A 20,097-nucleotide genomic window follows, 5' to 3' on the forward strand; every position below is an offset into this window, starting at 1 on the left:
CACCCGACATTCCCATTTATTTGGTTACACTTTTATTAATTTATTTGCATTTTTATTAATTGCTTTAACTCTTCCACTCATTTGTGCATATCCACCACTAGGCTCTTAGTTTTGATTAGGCTATGGTGAGAACCAAAGCCGAGCATTGCTAGGGCTTGGTGCCTTAGATTAACATTTTTATTTCTTTTCTTTTTCTTTTCTTTGTTTGCTAAGTGTCTTTATTTCCGATTACCCAAGGATTGTGGGTTAGCCACTAATCCCCGTGGTACGATAAACTTTGGGCATAATATTTCCCTATCTTGACAATGATACGTACGCTTGCGTACAGTGTTGAAAAAAAAGAAAAAAAAAAACTAGTATTATTTTTGTTTATAGTATAGTGTAGTGTGGGTTGTACATCGGGATTAGAGTGAGTGACTTAGCATTTGAAAGCAAAAGTCTTAAATCTCTACAAGAGAGAGTTGCTTCATCGATTTCTATGGACTTTGTTTTTCCCTATCCTTCATTTCTTATAGCCACTCACCCTTAGCCTCATTACAACTTTACAAAAGACCTCTTAATCTTGAATGTTGTGGGTTACCTAGCGGAGATGAGATCGAAGAGCAAGCATATGGTGACGCGTGTTGTGAAATTGCTTTTGAGTGAAATACATATAGCCCCTAAACACTTGAGCGGTAATATTTAGTGAACCTATGTGAGTTTAGTGGGTTATATCGAGTCTTCTATATGCCTATTTGATTGTGGTGGATTGATTTGACACGTGGTCAACACATGCATATACTTGAGCATTTCTCACATGTGCATCTTAATTGCCTTACAAATTCATAAATCCTATGTTGTGCTTACATCAACTTCATGGTCATGTACATAATTAGTTCTCTGAGGGTTATGGTTGGAAAGGCTAATTCTCCACTATCTTTATGTTTGTGAGTTAGTAGATTTTTGGATTTTGTTTCATTTAGTTTGCTTGGGGACAAGCAAAGTTTAAGTGTAGGGGTGTGATTACACGTATTTTTATACTTGTAATCATATCTAAAATACTAGAATTAAGCTAATCCTCAAGTCAATTATTATTTAATTAATGTATTTTTATTTATTTTGTAGGAAATAAGCGGAGTCACGGATATCAAAAGAATATAGCGCGAAATTGAGACAATTCGGAGTTTTCAACAAATAGACGATTAATCCCCACACTTCGACACTAGCAAGAGATTGGAAGGATGATAATTTCTGCAAAATTTGTACAAGGTGATCAAAGGGGCCCGGCTACATGACTTGATTTAATTAACTTCTTAGTTAATTAAAGGACACAAGGTTAATTAAGCAAAGTGCATGGCTGGACGTACGCTTCATTTGGATTGTTTGGTTAATTAACCAAGCAAATAAAATTTTGACACGTGGCATGCTGATCTTTCTCACAAAACAAATTAACACTCATTTTCTCTTCTTCTCTCACGCGCACACCATTTTCTCTTCTTCCTTACTCTCTCATGTTACCACGTGCCTAACCCTATCCTTTATTCTCTCCTATCTTGCAATCACCAAGACCACCCAGGCACCCATATATAAAAAAAAAAACGTTCTATTCTTCTAACGAGGGGAGAACCAACAGAGAACAGAGCCGCACCACCTCAAAACAGAGGCAGCCCCTTTGGGCTGCTCTCTCTCTCTCTCTCTCCTCCTTCTCCTCCATTTTTCCTCTTTTCTTTAGTTTTATTTTAGGAATTTTAAGGATTTACTCACACAAAGCTTCAAGGATCTATCAAAGGGCTCAACCTCTACAAGACTCAAGATTTGGGTAATTGTGGGAGTTATAATTCAAGAGTAGTCATGTTGGCTTTCTAGCTAATTGTGGCTATCATTGTTTTCTCCTACACTTCTCTTTTCTTTTCTCTTTGAATTTTGTAGTTTTGATGTCTATAATTATGGGTTGTGAGTAATTTTCTTGTTGGGTTTTAGGGTTGTGTCCCTAACCCAAATTTTGTGTAAAAGATGTTTAATTTAATGTAATGATGCAATTTTCATATGATGGATGCTTATATCTATTTTTGTTGGGTTAAAATGCATGTCTAGGAGCCTAGTCAACTCTAGGGTGTGTATTTTGAGCATGTCTAGGATGGAGTTAGGGGCTTGACTCCCTCTAATTCCTAAGCTAGAAACCTTCAATTTCGTATTCGAGGGGTTATAAGCATGGTGATTTACACCCGTTGCGTGATTGCGCGGGCGGGTCGCTTAGTAGTTTAATTCCTCGATCTCTATGCCTCTTGATGTGAATTAGTGACCCTTGAACCGGCTCTAATTCATGTCAAGTGAGTCCCTACGGCCCTTGAACCGGAGTAGGAATACCATGAAAGGGAATTTCGGTCCTTGAGCCTTGAACCGCCTTGGATACGACTACCGCCAAAATAGGAAATATGCATCTATATTAGATTAGCTTCCGACACATGAGATTTGGGTGAAGGAATCTCCCTAACACCCAACATTCTCATTTTTATTGTTTACATTTCATTTTTATTTTTTATTGCTTTACATATCATTATTATTTGTTAAGTTAGAATCAACCCCCAAACATTAAACTCTTCCACTCATTTGTGCATATCCACCACTAGGCTCTTAGTTTTGATTAGGCTTTGGTGAAAATCAAAGCCGAGCATTGCTAAGGCTTGGTGCCTTAGATTAGCCTTTTTATTTATTTTCTTTTTCTTTTTCTTTTGTTTGCTAAGTGTCTTTATTTCCGATTACCCAAGGATTGTGGGTTAGCCACTAATCCCCGTGGTACGATAACTTTGGGCAAAATATTTCCCTATCTTGACAATGATACGTACGCTTGCGTAAATGTGTATTCAAGTCAGCTATATTCTAGTACTTGCAAGTTCAACGTTGTTTGACATGACTGATTTCAAGTGTTGAATTTCTTTTCTAGTTGGTCAACTTTGGATCAGATTTGGAGTAATTTCTAGTGTTGTTGGATACATCATAGTCCATTAGAGGATTTGACACATACAGAATTTAGAACTTTTCTATAATGTCGTACCTGTAATAGAATTGTCAGGTGGTGATGTCGGACAGATGGTTGGAAATGTTCTACTTGGGGTTGGTGGAGCAGTTGGGAAAGAGAGTTTTCCTAGTTATCTAAGGAAGCTATTTTATTTAAGTTTGATCAGAATTCCAGTCAAGTATCTAATAATACGGATAGTAGTGTTTTCGGTGGTGAGAATTACATTGGCATATGAAGTAGAATTATCATTTGTGGCATTGGAGGCCAGCGAGAACGACGTGGATTCAACTAGAGGTTAGACCTATGACTATTAAAGAAGTGTAGCATCAGCTAAGAACAGTTTTAGTGTGATGCATCTCCTCCTGGATTTGAGTCTTTGGGCTGGAGTGGAGTGAGTAGTTACGGTTCTTGCTTTGCACCGGGTTTCGAACGACGTGGTACTCGTTGCGTACCATTAAATAAACACTAACATGTAAGAAATTTTAGAAGTTTTGATTAGAGACGTTGGTAATTAGTAGATTCCTTGAAACACAAGACAAGACCCGCCCCGAATTTCACCCTGAAATCCGAAGTGGCCCTGCGGGGCCCACCTTAGAAGAAATTCTACCAAAAATTTGGCGGAACTTCCCCTAAAATGGACAACCCAAAACCTGTAGAAAGAGAATTCACACTTCTAAATCGCCCATCCTTATGCTCCTGGAGCCACCCTGCTCCCCAAATCAACATTCCCCAACTCGCAAAACACAAAACTCAACTTAACAATACAAATCCCAAAGGTTATCAGAGCAATACTAATTCACAAGGAAATAAAAAAGTAGAGTAAATGATCAAGGGATCCTACAATGCGGAAGTGGTGACAATTATGCCTCAAATGTCATGTACGCCCGACCTCCACTAATTCGCCTGCAAACTGGGCATTTGAAACCGAAGGGCCCAGGGGAAAGTACATAAAAACGTTAGCGTGAGTGGACAAAAATAAATAATTTAATATGAATAAAACAAAATAAAACTTCATACTTTCCCACATTTTTCGATATATAAAATCCGGATGCATGCAACATTTATAGAACACTTAAGAAAATAATCCGAAAAACGTTGAACTCCAGAAAACCGACTAGCCCCGCTAGTCAAAACAACAAAGTAAAAGATTGAAATTTCAATACTCGAAAATATAAGTCCAGCCCCGCTGGTTAAGAAAACTCAGACTAGTCCCCGCTAGTCAAAAATAGTATAAGTAGGGGAAGATGATAGCCATACGAATAAGCCACGCAGGCTTGGTTGGGTGATAGCCTCCCAGGCTAAAGAACTCCCATAACTCCCGTAATATACCCTTACGCCACTAAGTGTAGCGATAGGATACTGGGCTACAGAATTACTGTCACAGAGACAGTAACCTGCGCCACAAAGGCGGAAGGGCTACGGTGATCCCATCACCGCGCCACAAAGGCGGAAAATCAATGCTAGCATGATAAAATCACCCCTCAGTATGGCACAGGGAAACATAACCGAAAACCAAGTAAATCCATAAATACATAAGGCTTCCCCAACTCTCGCAAATGAATTTCCAACGACGTGTCCCACACGCCAAGAGTATCATCATGATTCGAAACAAAACCAATTCCAAAATCATCATCGAGGCATTCCCAATGCCAAAACCGAAAGTCGATAAATAAATAAGAAAGATCAATAAATTAACGGCGTGTCCCACACCAAAAATAAACTCATATTCAAAAAATAAATAAGAAATAATTCCATCGAAATCCCATTTCGAAAATCTTTCAGAAATCTCAAATCGATGAATGAAATTAAATATGAAACTCCGGAAATCAACATAAATCACAAACTCGAATCTGAGCATAACGAATTAATATCCGAAATTCATGACCGAGGTAAATCATAATCCATCTCAGAAAATCATTATTGAAAGCCAATCCATGAGATAAACCAATAATCAAATTCCGGAAACAAATAATACGCTTGACAAGTAATACGATAATTAAATAAAGAATTAATTCAAGAAATAAACGCATGCATCATTATTTAAAACAAAAGTCCACTCACAGTACTATTCCGACGATCACGTATACGAGTTCCTTCATCGAGCCAGGGCTCGGTACGACATCCTGTACACGATTATATTCCGTGAATAATTATTCAACAATTTAATATAATTCCTAAACTCAATTCCTCATAATTTACATCTCCCATTCTCCTCGGATTCAGCCCAAATTATACCACTAATACCAATTCGTTAATTTAAAGGTTCCAAAGCAGAACCGAGAGATATCCGACGGTCGGATTCTCGTAATTCGATAATCGAAACCCTAAACTTCAAAAATTCATAATTAATTCCAAGTTTCTCCAAAAATCACCAAACTTCACATACAAGCTCTACAACATTTATAGAATTTAATGGGCTAAAAACTGGAATTAAAACACTGCCCTACACGCCTCCACGCGCCACCAACAGTGGCGGCGCGTGGGGCCCACGCGCCGGCGGCCACCACCTCCGATGGCCACCAAATTTGGACAGTAGCATCTACTCAACACACCCAACCATTCATTCAACTACAACAAGTTCCAATTTTACCTGAAAGAGCTCCAATTCGGCCGATGAACACAAGCCCAGAAATTTCTCAAGAACCCTAAAATTTCAATTCATCAATTCGACTTCTACACAACAAATCGTGACACAAGGCCATAGGGGAAATGATCAGTGATGAAAACCGAACCTTCGATGCCAATTTCGTGGCCGGAAACGGCCGGAATCGCCGGAAATCGATGAAAGTTCCGATCGGCTACAGTAACCTTCACAGCTCAATTCCGAGCTCCACCGGTCGAGCCACCGCCAAACACCACCCCAGGCGTGACAAGGAGGAGGAGGCGAACCTGCCGGTGCCCGGATTCCGTCGTGGGTCGGCCGGAGAAGGAAGAAACCGGAGGGAGAAGAAATCGGGCCGAAGAGGAAGAAAATGTCGGGGGAGAAGAGAGAGAAAAGGCCGGGTAAGTTTCCAAAAATGGAAACTTACCACAGTAACTTGGCTATTTATAGAAACTTACCATGAACAGTAACCGTAAACAGTAACTTTACTATTTCGCTTATAACTATCGCATACGAGCTCCGATTTTTACGAACCACATATGCACGCGCTCGGTTTAACGTCCTCTACAACTTCCATGAAGAAACTTTTCTCAAATTTTGACCCGAACAAAAAGTCAACTTTTAGGGCCACTAAAGGTACTAAACCGAAAGTAAAAGTGAAAGTAAAGGTCGTTTACCGTCCAAATGACTAGTAAACGGGTGAATTTGGGTTCGGGACGTTACAACACATTTGATTTAAAAGAGTTTTCCACTACATTACAATTATAGAAAGTTTTCGAGGGACAACGCTAGTTAGCGAGTTTGAGATACTAAGTGTGGCCAGCAGGGTAACTATCAAATGAGTTTTCCTTGTTGACTTGGAATGTCATTTCAAGGCGTGATCAATGTTCCTGTTAGTTATCAAAATAGCGCAGAGGAAGTGTAGTGGCCCCATAACCTATATGATTAAGAACTTATGGGTTTGTTTGGGACTACCCTTTGTTATGCTTGACAACTGTGAGACCTTTACGTGAATGACAGTCGATCATAAATCTAAGCACAAACAGACAAAAGGAAGTGCGGTCTTGTGGTTGCTAAGGAAACTGCTTGTTACGGACTTGTGGGTTATCAGTGAGTATCTTGTGGTGTTTTATTAGCGGTTGGACTTTTTCATAAATCCGTGTACGAATTGAAATTGTATTAAGTGTGGGTTGATGTATTATCACAATATGGTTGGTGAACGGGGTGGATCTTCACCATGCAACTTATATGAAGGGTCATGAATACTTCTATTCCAACTGAATGACTTGTGATATCAATACCTTGTGCTATCTGAGCTATAAACATGTTGTGATTTGCTTGAGTAGTTGGGATGGTTGGAGACTCTATGGATTGTTAAAGTAGTGACTTGAGGTTGTAAAAGAAAATTTAACTCACAGAAGAGACGACAAGTATTGTGATCCTGGCAGCATCGAATGAGGATTGTTCCTTTTAAGGGTTGATCTCCTTATTCAATCGGCCAACTCTTGGATCATTTTTGAAACAAAGTTCTACATGTTTTGAGCAATTTGGCATATTTTTATGTGCCTTACCATACCCACTGTTGTGAGATCGGTGTATTATCTTTCTTCGTAATGTGTACTTTGGGTTGGTGTGTAATCTTCAGCGGCATGAAATTTCGAGGACGAAATTTTTATAAGGAAGGGAGATTGTTACGTCCCTTATCTTAAAGTACCAGTTTACTAGTTTTTTACACGGTAAACGGCAATTACTTTCACTTTTACTGTCGTTTCGGTACTTTTAGTGGCCCTAAAAGTTGACTTTTAGTTCGGGTCAAAATTTGAGAAAATTTTCTTCATGAAAATTGTAGAGGAAGTTAAACCGAGCGCGTGCATATGTGGTACGTATAAATCGGAGTTTGTATGCCAAAGTTATGAGTATTTTTGTGTGAGGGGTATTTTGGTCATTTCATCACACCTTAATTATAAGGGGCTGATCAACCCCATTTCCAGCCATTCTCCCGATCCTTTACGACAGAAACCAGAAAGAAAAAAGAGAGAAAGAGAGAGAGAGAGAGAAAGGAAGAAAGAAAGAAAGAGATCTTCTCAATATTTTGAGAGAGGATTTTAGATTAACAAAAATATAATGAAATGTAAAGCAATTAATAAAAATGCAAATAAATTAATAAAAGTGTAACCAAATAAATGGGAATGTCGGGTGTTAGGGAGGTTCCTTCACCCAATTTCATGTGTCGGAAGCTAATCTAATATAGATGCAAATTTCCTATTTTGGCGGTCGTCGTATCCAAGGCGGTTCAAGGCTCAAGGACCGAAATTCCCTTTCATGGTATTCCTACTCCGGTTCAAGGGCCGTAGGGACTCACTTGGCATGAATTAGAGCCGGTTCAAGGGTCACTAATTCACATCAAGAGGCGTAGAGATCGAGGAATTAGACTACTAAGCGACCCGCCCGCGCAATCACGCAACGGGTGTAAATCACCATGCTTATAACCCCTCGAATACGAAATTGAAGGTTTCTAGCTTAGGAATTAGAGGGGGTCAAGCCTCTAACTCCGTCCTAGACATGCTCAAAATACACACCCTAGAGTTGACTAGGCTCCTAGACATGCATTTTAACCCAACAAAAATAGATATAAGCATCCATCATATGAAAATTGCATCATTACATTAAATTAAACATCTTTTACACAAAATTTGGGTTAGGGACACAACCCTAAAACCCAACAAGAAAATTACTCACTACCCATAATTATGAACATCAAAGATACAAAATTCAAAGAGAAAAGAGAAGAGAAGTGTAGGAGAAAACAAGAATAATCACAACTAGCTAAAAAGCTAGCATGACTAGTCTTGAATTACAACTCCTACAATTACCCAAGTCTTGAATCTTGTAGAGGAGATGCCTTTGATGAATCTTTGAAGCTTTGGGTGAGTAAATCCTTCAAATCCCTAAAATAAAACTAAAGAAAAGATGGAAAAATGGTGGAGAATGATGGGGAAGAGAGCAGCCCAAAGGGGCTGCCTCTGTTTTGTGGTGTGCGGCTGTTCTTCTCTGTTGGTTCTCCCCCTCTGGTTGCAAAGAGAAAAGGGTATATATATGGCCTAGGTTAATTAACGTGTGTGTGGCTGTTCGTGTACAAGAAGAAAGAAAATGAGAGATAGGGACACGTGGCAGCGGCTGAGAGGAAGGGAGAAAATGAAAAGGAAAATAAAAGAATAAGGAAATGGCTGCACGTGGGAAGAAGAAGAAGGGATCAGCCATGCTGACGTCATCATGACGTCAGCAAACATCAAAGTTTTTTTTTTTTTTCTTCTTTTTCCTTTTTCTTTCTTTTCCTCAATTTTTTTCTTTCTTCTTTCTTCTTTCTTCTCAATGCACTTCCACAACATATTATCGAAGGTGATTGAATTCCGCTCTCTTGATGGCGTTGACTACGGTTGATCCGCATTGACTATTTCGTCCTTTTGTTGGAAACTCCAATTTGCTCCAATTTTGCACAATTTTCTCTCGTTTCCGCAATTCCGCTTATTTTCTACAAAATAAATAAAAATAGATTAATTACATAATAATTGACTCGAGGATTAATTTATTTCTAGTGTTTTAGATACAATTACATGCATAAAAATGCGTGTAATCACACCCCCACACTTGAACTTTGCTTGTCCTCAAGCAAACTAGTTGAAATCTAATCCGAAAATATATTAACTCACAAACATAAAGATAGTGTAGTATTAGCCTTTCCAACCATAACCCTCGGAGAACTAATTATGTAGATGATCATGAAGAAGATGTAAGCACAACATAAGATTTTCGAATTTGTAAGGCAATTAGGATGCACATGTGAAAAATGCTCAAGTATATGCATGTGTTGACCATGTGTCGGATCAATCCACCATAATCAAATAGGCACATAGAAGACCCGATATAACCTACTAAACTCACAAAGGTTCACTAAATATTACCGCTCAAGTGTTTAGGGGCTATATGTGTTTCACTCAAAAGCAATTTCACAACACGCGCCGCCATATGCTTGCTCTTCGATCTCATCTCCGCTAGGTAGCTCACAACATTCAAGATTAAGAGGTCTTTTATTTGGTTGTAATGGTGCTAAGGGCAAGTGGCTAATAGAAATGAAGGATAAGGAAATACAAAGTCCATAGAAATTGGGTGAAGCAACTCTCTCTTGTAGAGATTTAAGACTTTTGCTTTCAAATGCTAAGTCATTTACTCTAATCCCGATGTACAACCCACACTACACTATACTATAAACAAAAATAATACTAGTTTTTTTTTTTTTTTTTTTTTCAACACTTTTTTTTTTTTTTTCGTTCACCTTTTTCTTTTTTTTTTTTTTTCTTTTTTTTTGAGAAATTTCTTTTCTATACAAATCACTCACCCCCACACTTATTCTTTTTTGTAACCTCACACTTTTGACTTTTTTTTTCTTTTGAAGCACTCAAACATAAAGTCATTCTCTCGAATCGCTTCACCAACTACCATGGAAGGGTAGGATATAAGTGTATAGGCTAGGTAGGAATTTGTGGTGCAAATGAATAAAAAGGCTAAATAAAATAAATAGGCTCAAACTGGCAATCTAGTGGTAAATATTTTTGGGCACATGCTTCTTTGGCCATGGTGGTATATAGTCCTAATGCCTCAATCCTTTCTATCATGTCGCAAGCTAAAAGTAGCCTCGAGAGGTCTCAAGCAAGTTCTAGATACGCAATGTCATGAAATTGCACACACATGAAATAAAAAGTGAATGAACAATGCATACACTATATTAGGCTCAAAAGCTCACAAATAAGGCATGCAAGTTAATCAAATCACCTATATGCTTCTCTAATTATGATGAACCAACCTAACCTTAGGCTATGTGCACACATATAGTCAAGCATAGATCACATATACACTCAATTACAAGACAAATTCAAAGCCCTAGATCATGCTCAATCTATTCACAATCATAACAAGTTAAGTCCATGGCTCGTCATTGGGGTTGGAAAAGGCATTAACCACTAAATTCTAATTACAAAAAGCTAATCTAATTTTTTTTTTTTTTTAAATGACGAAAATAGGGCATCCGAGCCCTCACCCCCACACTTAAAACCAACATTGTCCTCAATGTTGTAAAGTGAGCTCGAAAGCTAAATCCATGTTGGATTTAGGCATGAGAGTGAAGTCCGGGTGAAAGCACAAAAATTTAACTAAGAAAATAAAAATCTAAATGCGGAGAAAAGTTACGGAAACCCCCTTTGTAGACCACCATTGCGCACGACCTTCGGAGAAGACAAATATGAGACACCAACCTCAAGGCACAAGGCCTTGACTTCCTTAACGTATGCTCCAAGCTAGCGCAAGGTGCTCATAAAAAGAACGACTCCATTTTGAACATAGAATGTCCTAGAGCAATGCGTCACACAACAACCACTTCAAAGAATAAGGAAAAGAGTCCTCCATTAAGCACATGGCCTTGACCACATCCAACACACCTCACGACTGCCCATATAACCCTCCACAGATGGAATGAAGTGCAAAGAAGTCCAACCAACCCGAGTGAACAAAACTAGTGAGTGCAGAAGACTTCCAGCAATGACCTTTTTGTCTTCAAATGCCCATATCTCAAACTCAGAAATAGATAAATAAGTGAGACCTCATGTAATAGAAAGTAGACTCAGAGAGCTTTCTATCCATATAAGGTAATCCACCTATCTCCAATGGAGATGAAAACTATAGCTGGTCAAAGTTGCCAATCTGTCATGAAGACTTCTGCTGACCCTCAGTCACCAAAACTGCAATAAGTCGGGCTCCAGAGGTGCAAAGAGAGTGAGACCAACTGAAAATGAAAGTAGACTCATCGAGATACCTTCTATTAAAATTTCACTGAAAAATCAATTCTGAGTCAAAAATCGTTGGCCTCCAAACTCACTGTTATGTTCTGCAGTTTCTGCTATGCCCTGTTTCTGACCTCTGTCACTCAGAAGACCATATCTGAAGCTAGGAAGGTTCAAATCAAAAACTGTTTCTCCTGTATATAGAGGACATGTGAAGACACATCTCTGAAAAATTTTAGCTCCAAATTGCTTGGGATATAGAAGGTGTAGCTTCCCAAAGTCACTCTACAGTAGCTGTCTCTGTTCTGACCTCCTTGCATTGACCATTAAGTAGCTTGAGTTCCAGTGACTCAACAAGGCTGAAATTTTGGCACTAGAGAGTAGACATATAGAGGAATATCTCCAGAGAAATTCAGCTCAAAATAACATGTAAATCTGAAAATTTAGTCACCCAAAATGAACTGCAATTTCTGGACAGAAACTGCTCTCTATCACATTCACTCTTTCTTCACACTTCCAATTCCGAACACCTCCCATCCTCCCAAAAATGACCAAAAAGCTTTATTCACCACAAAAATAAACTATAAAGGAAGAAATACTACCGATGATGTGCTAGGGTTGCCTCCCTAGCGAGCGCTTTGTTTAAGGACTTCATTGCCGGTCCATAAAATGTAATCTTTGTCAAGGTGGATACTTCTCAAGTGCGACCACCCTATTGTTTGGGGCTAAGGGACTCTTTGATGTGTCATAGAGGCAAGACCAGGAGCTAACTATGAATATTCTAATTGGTGAGCAAAAGTGTAGCTTCTTAATCTTCCCCTTCTTCTCAATATTTCTTCTAGGAGCTATCCTTGCCTTCTCCTTCTCAAGTGATGTAGAAATGATGCACATAGGAACAATAGGTGGTAGAAGCTCTTGCAAGTGATGGGAAAGGTTGAGTGCAAGAGGTTCATTTCCTTTCCAATCCATCACCTCATTGTAGAAACATTGGCCACTTAATGGTGGATTGAGTGGTAAAAGTACCTTATTCTCAACATTCTCATGAATAACATAAGTGCTCAATATTCTACAATCCACCTTGGGAAGCTCATGATGGATCTCCATGGATGTGGGAGGCAAGAAAGTCCTTGGCTCTTCAATTTCTTCATCATCACAAAGTATTGAAGGACTTTCTTCCTCCATGGGAATATCGACCTCAATGAATAAGGGATTATGGTGTATGACTTCAAACTCCGCATCCTCCACGATGAACAATGGATTATGGTGTATGACTTCAAACTCTGCATCCTCCTCACTAGATAAGTCATCCTCCTCTTTGGAATCATGTTCAAGTACGGCCTCAATGAATAAGGGATTGTGGTGCATCACTTCAAACTCCGCATCCTCCTCACTAGAAAAGACATCCTCTTCATCGGAATCATCTTCAAATATCTCCCCTCCATTAGGAAGCTTAGATTTCCAATATTGCACCCATTCCTCCGAAGTGTAGTCTCTCACCTCACTTGCATTGAAACTTTCATAACCAAGCTCACTTTCTTGTACATCAACATCACTATAATCATCAATTTGCATAAACGACTCTTGCTCAAGATGCTTGATATGTACTTCTTCTCTTGAAATAGGCTCCACTTGATCAAAGAAAGGCTCTTGCAAATATAAAGTGGTGGGAGGTTGCTCTTGAAGTAGGCTAGCCTTGAATTGCTCCATGATTGGATCTACACTCTCACTTATAGCTTTGAATTGAGCAAACAATTCTTCGATGGATGACTTTGAAGGTGCATAAGGTTGATCTTGAGGAGGTTGCTCATATCCCATTGGGTTTTCCCATGAATAACTCCATCGATCCATAGCTCAAATTTATACAAAATAAGTACCTATGAGTTCCCAAAAGAAAGATTAGTAACCAAAAAAAAAAAATATAAAATTGGAGAATAAGCAAACAAAATAAACAACCGATTTTTTTTTTTTTTTTTAATAAAGAAACAAAAATATGCTAATGTGACCTAAAGAACCGATTTACCAAGGGATTAAGGCTATTAAACCCTAATCCCCGGCAACGGCGCCATTGACTTGAATACACATTTACGCAAGCGTACGTATCATTGTCAAGATAGGGAAATATTTTGCCCAAAGTTATCGTACCACGGGGATTAGTGGCTAACCCACAATTCTTGGGTAATCGGAAATAAAGACACTTAGCAAACAAAAGAAAAAGAAAAAGAAAATAAATAAAAAGGCTAATCTAAGGCACCCAAGCCTTAGCAATGCTCGGCTTTGATTTTCACCAAAGCCTAATCAAAACTAAGAGCCTAGTGGTGGATATGCACAAATGAGTGGAAGAGTTTAATGTTTGGGGGTTGATTCTAACTTAACAAATAATAATGATATGTAAAGCAATAAAAAATAAAAATGAAATGTAAACAATAAAAATGAGAATGTTGGGTGTTAGGGAGATTCCTTCACCCAAATCTCATGTGTCGGAAGCTAATCTAATATAGATGCATATTTCCTATTTTGGCGGTAGTCGTATCCAAGGCGGTTCAAGGCTCAAGGACCGAAATTCCCTTTCATGGTATTCCTACTCCGGTTCAAGGGCCGTAGGGACTCACTTGACATGAATTAGAGCCGGTTCAAGGGTCACTAATTCACATCAAGAGGCATAGAGATCGAGGAATTAAACTACTAAGCGACCCGCCCGCGCAATCACGCAACGGGTGTAAATCACCATGCTTATAACCCCTCGAATACGAAATTGAAGGTTTCTAGCTTAGGAATTAGAGGGAGTCAAGCCCCTAACTCCATCCTAGACATGCTCAAAATACACACCCTAGAGTTGACTAGGCTCCTAGACATGCATTTTAACCCAACAAAAATAGATATAAGCATCCATCATATGAAAATTGCATCATTACATTAAATTAAACATCTTTTACACAAAATTTGGGTTAGGGACACAACCCTAAAACCCAACAAGAAAATTACTCACAACCCATAATTATAGACATCAAAACTACAAAATTCAAAGAGAAAAGAAAAGAGAAGTGTAGGAGAAAACAATGATAGCCACAATTAGCTAGAAAGCCAACATGACTACTCTTGAATTATAACTCCCACAATTACCCAAATCTTGAGTCTTGTAGAGGTTGAGCCCTTTGATAGATCCTTGAAGCTTTGTGTGAGTAAATCCTTAAAATTCCTAAAATAAAACTAAAGAAAAGAGGAAAAATGGAGGAGAATGAGGAGAGAGAGAGAGAGAGAGAGCAGCCCAAAGGGGCTGCCTCTGTTTTGAGGTGGTGCGGCTCTGTTCTCTGTTGGTTCTCCCCTCTTTAGAAGAATAGAACGTTTTTTTTTTTATATATGGGTGCCTGGGTGGTCTTGGTGATTGCAAGATAGGAGAGAATAAAGGATAGGGTTAGGCACGTGGTAACATGAGAGAGTAAGGAAGAAGAGAAAATGGTGTGCGCGTGAGAGAAGAAGAGAAAATGAGTCTGTTAATTTGTTTTGTGAGAAAGATCAGCATGCCACGTGTCAAAATTTTATTGGCTTGGTTAATTAACCAAACAATCCAAATGAAGCGTCCAGCCATGCACTTTGCTTAATTAACCTTGTGTCCTTTAATTAACTAAGAAGTTAATTAAATCAAGTCATGTAGCCGGGCCCCTTTGATCACCTTGTACAAATTTTGCAGAAATTATCATCCTTCCAATCTCTTGCTAGTGTCGAAGTGTGGGGATTAATCGTCTATTTGTTGAAAACTCCGAATTGTCTCAATTTCGCGCTATATTCTTTTGATATCCGTGACTCCGCTTATTTCCTACAAAATAAATAAAAATACATTAATTAAATAATAATTGACTTGAGGATTAGCTTAATTCTAGTATTTTAGATATAATTACAAGTATAAAAATACGTGTAATCAATAGCCAACACTTCTTATTTAACTTAGGGCCAATACTAATAAACCACGATTGTCCTTACCGAAATGAGGATAAAATAGCCGCAAATCCGCTCCGCGATCGACACTTAACTTATAAGATTTCAGCTACAACAAGGATCCCTATAACTTTCCTGTGCTAACCAAAATTGTACCAAAAACTTTTCCAAATCCCCTCACTAAGAATTTATCCAATAACATAACTCAACCATAGGGACTCAACAATTAGTACTTAAATATCTATTAAAACCCTGATAGGACATAAGCCCAATCAATTAATTCCAATTCAACTCCTACTTCCTGTTCAAGTCGTCTTACCGTTAGACAAGTGGTGACCGGATTTCACTCGTACCAACAACTTCCTATACATTTCCAATTGAGGGTCACCAGGGTGGCAAAACTCGCTCAATTCCTTCAAAGAAAATCCATTACATGTATTCAATTCAAGCAATAACCAATTCCCCGAGGTAGCTAGCACAATTGACAAGATCTTTCCTGGACAATCCTTAACATAAATCAAAGGACACCCGTCCAACATTTTGTATCTCACCAAACAATATCCGGATCCAAACGTGGTCCCACCACAATAATGATCCAATTTCCTCAAAGTAATGATCACTGAAGTACGTCACTTAAAAACAGGCTACAATACCTTCCACCAACTGAAAATATTGATCGGTACTGGTCAAGCCTTGACTTAAAATATTTCCGGAGCCAACTGAAAACTTATTTCCTTAAAATTATTCCACCAACCACTATCATCATATCACAACCCATCCGTCAGGCAAAACTTCCACCAAGAGCCTATCACAATTCAACCTTCAAGGCTCCGTGATTCAAAACTCGAATCAGATTCCGTATCACATAGTAATTCCGTTCGAACTTCTATGGACACCCAACAAAGCCATTACCGCTATTCCCCAATCTTATGTGTAACTGTTTCACTCAAAAGCGGATAACCAAGGACACCCATTTGCATAATATCACATACGAAGAGTTGATTCCAACTCTCCAAATTATTTACCGACCAAAGTCGCAACTCTATTATAAAACCTTAAGCATTCTTCCGATTCTCGAACTTCAAGCACATATCAACTGCAAAAGCCCACTCTTGTTAATCTCCCTACTCGTTATCATCCAAGACTCAGGAAGACAAAACTATAAGTTGTGGTATCTGAAATCAATTCTTTTATTCCGAGCAAAACTATACCCATACACCCTGGTTAGGGTACGACTCAAAATGACAATTTCTAAAAATCTCATCCTACTTACAATTCTCATTTACTGTTATCACTTCCCACTTATCAACATCAGTGACCATAGCCACTTGAAAACATAGCATCTAGCCATAACAACCCAGAATATTTCTTCAATTTTCCCTGTTGTCTACCAAAGGGTGATGCGTACATGACGCCGACATAAGGTGTCCAGTTGGGATACATTTCAATCTAGATTCTCTATAAATGATTTCCAACAATGAGATTCACAAAGAATCTCCATCGAATTCCAGTAATATTCCACATGCCACTTACAGGGTCGATCGTGTCAAGTAACACATTCCCCAAACTCGGTTCAAAGTCATAACCATCATTATTACTAATTCCAATTCCAACAACAATCCTGATTCTGAATCAATTATAATACTCAGAGACAGCCCAAAACAATGGACACTCATCTCAAACAATCAAGCACAAAATCAAATTCCGGTCTCGCACCTCAAACCATGCCCCAACAAACTTGTTGGCATCGAGGAAGAAATACCCACAACATTTCCTCGAATCATATTTCACAGCACAACTCGAATCTGTAGAGTAGTCTTACTCTACCATCATCAGGGAAATGTGCAAAACATACGAACACTCCGCTACGCAACGAAAATCCTAGGAGGTCGGCGTACAAGAGGCATAGCATCTAAAGAAAGAACCCATTAGACATGTACCGTACACACTTGATGAATACTTCAGCACCGAAGAGTATATGATGGGGAACCGCTGCAGTCGGGCCATCACTCGGGAGGTACTGAGTAACATCAAGCATATACGGTAACAGGATAGAAACAAGTCTACAGAATCTAACAACCTAATGCTCTGATACCAACTGACAGGACCCGCCCCGAATTTCCCTCTGAAATCCGAAGTGGCCCTGCGGGGCCCACCTTAGAAGAAATTCTACCAAAAAATTTGGCAGAACTTCCCCTAAAATGGACTACCCAAAACCTGTTGAAAGACACAAAGTACTTCAAACAAACCAACCTTATACTCCTGGAGCCACCTGCTCCCCAAATCACAACTTCAATTTCTCAATTAACAGTCTCAACCCAAAAACAATATTAATCCCACAGCTTATCAGAGCAATATTAATCTATTAGGTATCACAGAAAACAGAAATAGAATGAGTACGCGGAAGCAATGCTGTTGGCTATGCCTCGACTCCATGTACGCCCGACCTCAACTAATCTAGCCTGCAAACTGGGCATTTGAAACCGAAGGGCCCAGGGGAAAGTACATAAAAACGTTAGTGTGAGTGGACAAAAATAAATAATTGTAAAAACAGAAGAGTGTATACTTTCCCACATTTATCTCTTTAAAAACCCGATGCATGCAACAATTTAACGAAACACAACTTTAGTTCAGCTCAAGAAAACCGACTAGCCCCGCTAGCCACAACCAAGCAAAGAGGAAAGAACTCTGATACTCAAGAAAATAAGACCAGCCCCACTGGTTAAGGGAATCGGACTAGACCCCGCTAGCCCAGCAATAATATAATGAGTAGGGGAAGATGATAGCCATACGAGTGAGCCTCCCAGGCTCGGGTGATAGCCTCCCAGGCTAAAGTACTCCCATTACTCCCGTAATATACCCTTACGTCACTAAGTGTAGCGATAGGATACTGGGCTTCAGAATTACTGTCACAGAGACAGTAACCAGCGCCACAAAGGCGGAGGGCTTCGGTGATCCCATCACCTCGCCACAAAGGCGGAAGATCAATGCTAGCAATGATAATAGTCACCCATAGTATGACAAAAGAAAATCCGAAAACCACATAAATCCATAAAGCTTCCCCCAAAATCTCACAGTAAGCTGAAAATATCATCGACGTGTCCCACACGCCAAAAGTATCTCAAACCAATAGCGGAAAGGCGAGATCAAACAAAATCATAATTCTCAAACCGAAATCGTTGCTAAGGCATTCCCAATGCCAAAACCAAAGATCGAATAAATAAACAAGGAATAATTTCATCGAAATCCCATTTCGAAAACCTTTCAGAGATCTCAAATCGGTGAATGAAAAATAAATATGAAATTCTGGAATCACCTCAGAAAATAATTCGTCGAAAATCAACATAAATTATAAATTCGAATCCGAGCATAACAAAATAATATCCGAAATTCACAACTGGAATAATTCATAATCACTTCATGAAACTCATTATTGAAAGCAAATCCACGAGATAAATCGAAATCAAATTCCGAAATCAATTCATATGCTCGAAAAGTAATATGTTAATTAAATAAAGTATTAATTCAAGAAAAATAAACGCATGCATCATTATTTAAAACAAAAGTCCACTCACAGTACTATTCCGACGATCACGTATACGAGTTCCTTCGTCGAGCAGTAGCTCGGTACCACGCCCTGTACATAAATATAATCCTTGAATAACTATTCTAATTTAAATACGATTCTCAAAATCGAATCCTCATAAATCATCTCTCCACTTCTTCTCGGATTCAACCCAAATTTTACCTCTAATACCAATTCGTTATCTTAAAGGTTCCAAGTCAGAACCGAGAGATATCCGACGATCGGATTCTCGTAAATCGATAATCGAAATCCTAAATTTTCATAAATTCATATTCGATTAAAAACTTCTCCAATTCCAACCAAATTCACATATTCAACCTCTACAAAAATTATAGGATTTAACTAGCTAAAAAAAACATAGAATTTAAATGACTGTTTAAACGCCACCACTGTTCACGCACCGCACTGTTCACGCGCAACACTGTTCATGCGGCGGTCAACTTCTCCGATGGTCACCAAATTTTGGCAGCAGCTTCATCTTAACCCCCCTAGCATTTTTCTCAACTACACCAAGTTCAGAAAACAACTAGACCTACCTCAACAATTAAGAAAACAGTAAACCCCAATTTGTGAATAGTGGCCGGATTTCAATCTCAAAAATCCTCCAATAAATCTATGCCATATTATACTTAAAAGAAAACCCATGAGGTAAGGAAGAGATTGATACCATTTTTGCTGCCGGAAATTGCCGGAATCCGCACCGGAAGATCTCTTTCTTTCTTCCTTCCTTTCTCTCTCTCTCTCTCTCTCTTTCTCTCTTTTTTCTTTCTAGTTTCTGTCGTAAAGGATGGGGAGAATGGCTGGAAATGGGGCTGATCCCTTATAATTAAGGTGTGATGAAATGACCAAAATACCCCTCACACAAAAATACTCATAACTTTGGCATACAAACTCCGATTTATATGTACCACATATGCACGCGTTCGGTTTAACGTCCTCTACAATTTTCATGAAGAAAATTTTCTCAAATTTTGACCCGAACTAAAAGTCAACTTTTAGGGCCACTAAAAGTACCGAAACGACAGTAAAAGTGAAAGTAATTGCCGTTTACCGTGCAAATAACTAGTAAACTGGTACTTTAAGATACGGGACGTAACACCATCAATGAATGCCAATGAATGCCAACGATACGCGATATGCGACA

The 20,097-nt window shown here is 38.8% G+C and overlaps 1 protein-coding gene across 2 annotated transcripts; it reads right to left on the reverse strand.

Moving 5' to 3' along the window:
- Window positions 1–9,974: 9,974 nt before the first annotated feature.
- LOC133713870 (uncharacterized) lies at window positions 9,975–19,733 on the reverse strand. 2 transcript variants are annotated; one of them, XM_062139897.1, is made up of 3 exons: window positions 19,621–19,733; window positions 18,943–19,004; window positions 9,975–15,248 (listed from the first exon to the last, which is right to left on the reverse strand). In XM_062139897.1, the coding sequence occupies exon 3, from the start codon at window positions 13,280–13,282 to the stop codon at window positions 12,116–12,118; it is 1,167 nt and encodes a 388-aa protein (XP_061995881.1). In that variant the 5' UTR covers window positions 13,283–15,248; window positions 18,943–19,004; window positions 19,621–19,733; the 3' UTR covers window positions 9,975–12,115. The 2 variants fall into 2 exon arrangements, 1 of the variants encoding a protein (XP_061995881.1); XR_009848297.1 differs by lacking the exon at window positions 9,975–15,248 and adding an exon at window positions 17,696–17,836.
- Between the last annotated feature and the right edge of the window lie 364 nt (window positions 19,734–20,097).

Source organism: Rosa rugosa, chromosome 6 (genome assembly GCF_958449725.1).
Source record: "Rosa rugosa chromosome 6, drRosRugo1.1, whole genome shotgun sequence".
NCBI classification, from domain to species: Eukaryota; Viridiplantae; Streptophyta; class Magnoliopsida; order Rosales; family Rosaceae; genus Rosa; species Rosa rugosa.

Bases quoted from the DNA above. Each gene is read 5' to 3' on its own strand.
- LOC133713870 (XM_062139897.1), bottom strand. From the start codon at position 13,282: ATGGATCGATGGAGTTATTCATGGGAAAACCCAATGGGATATGAGCAA.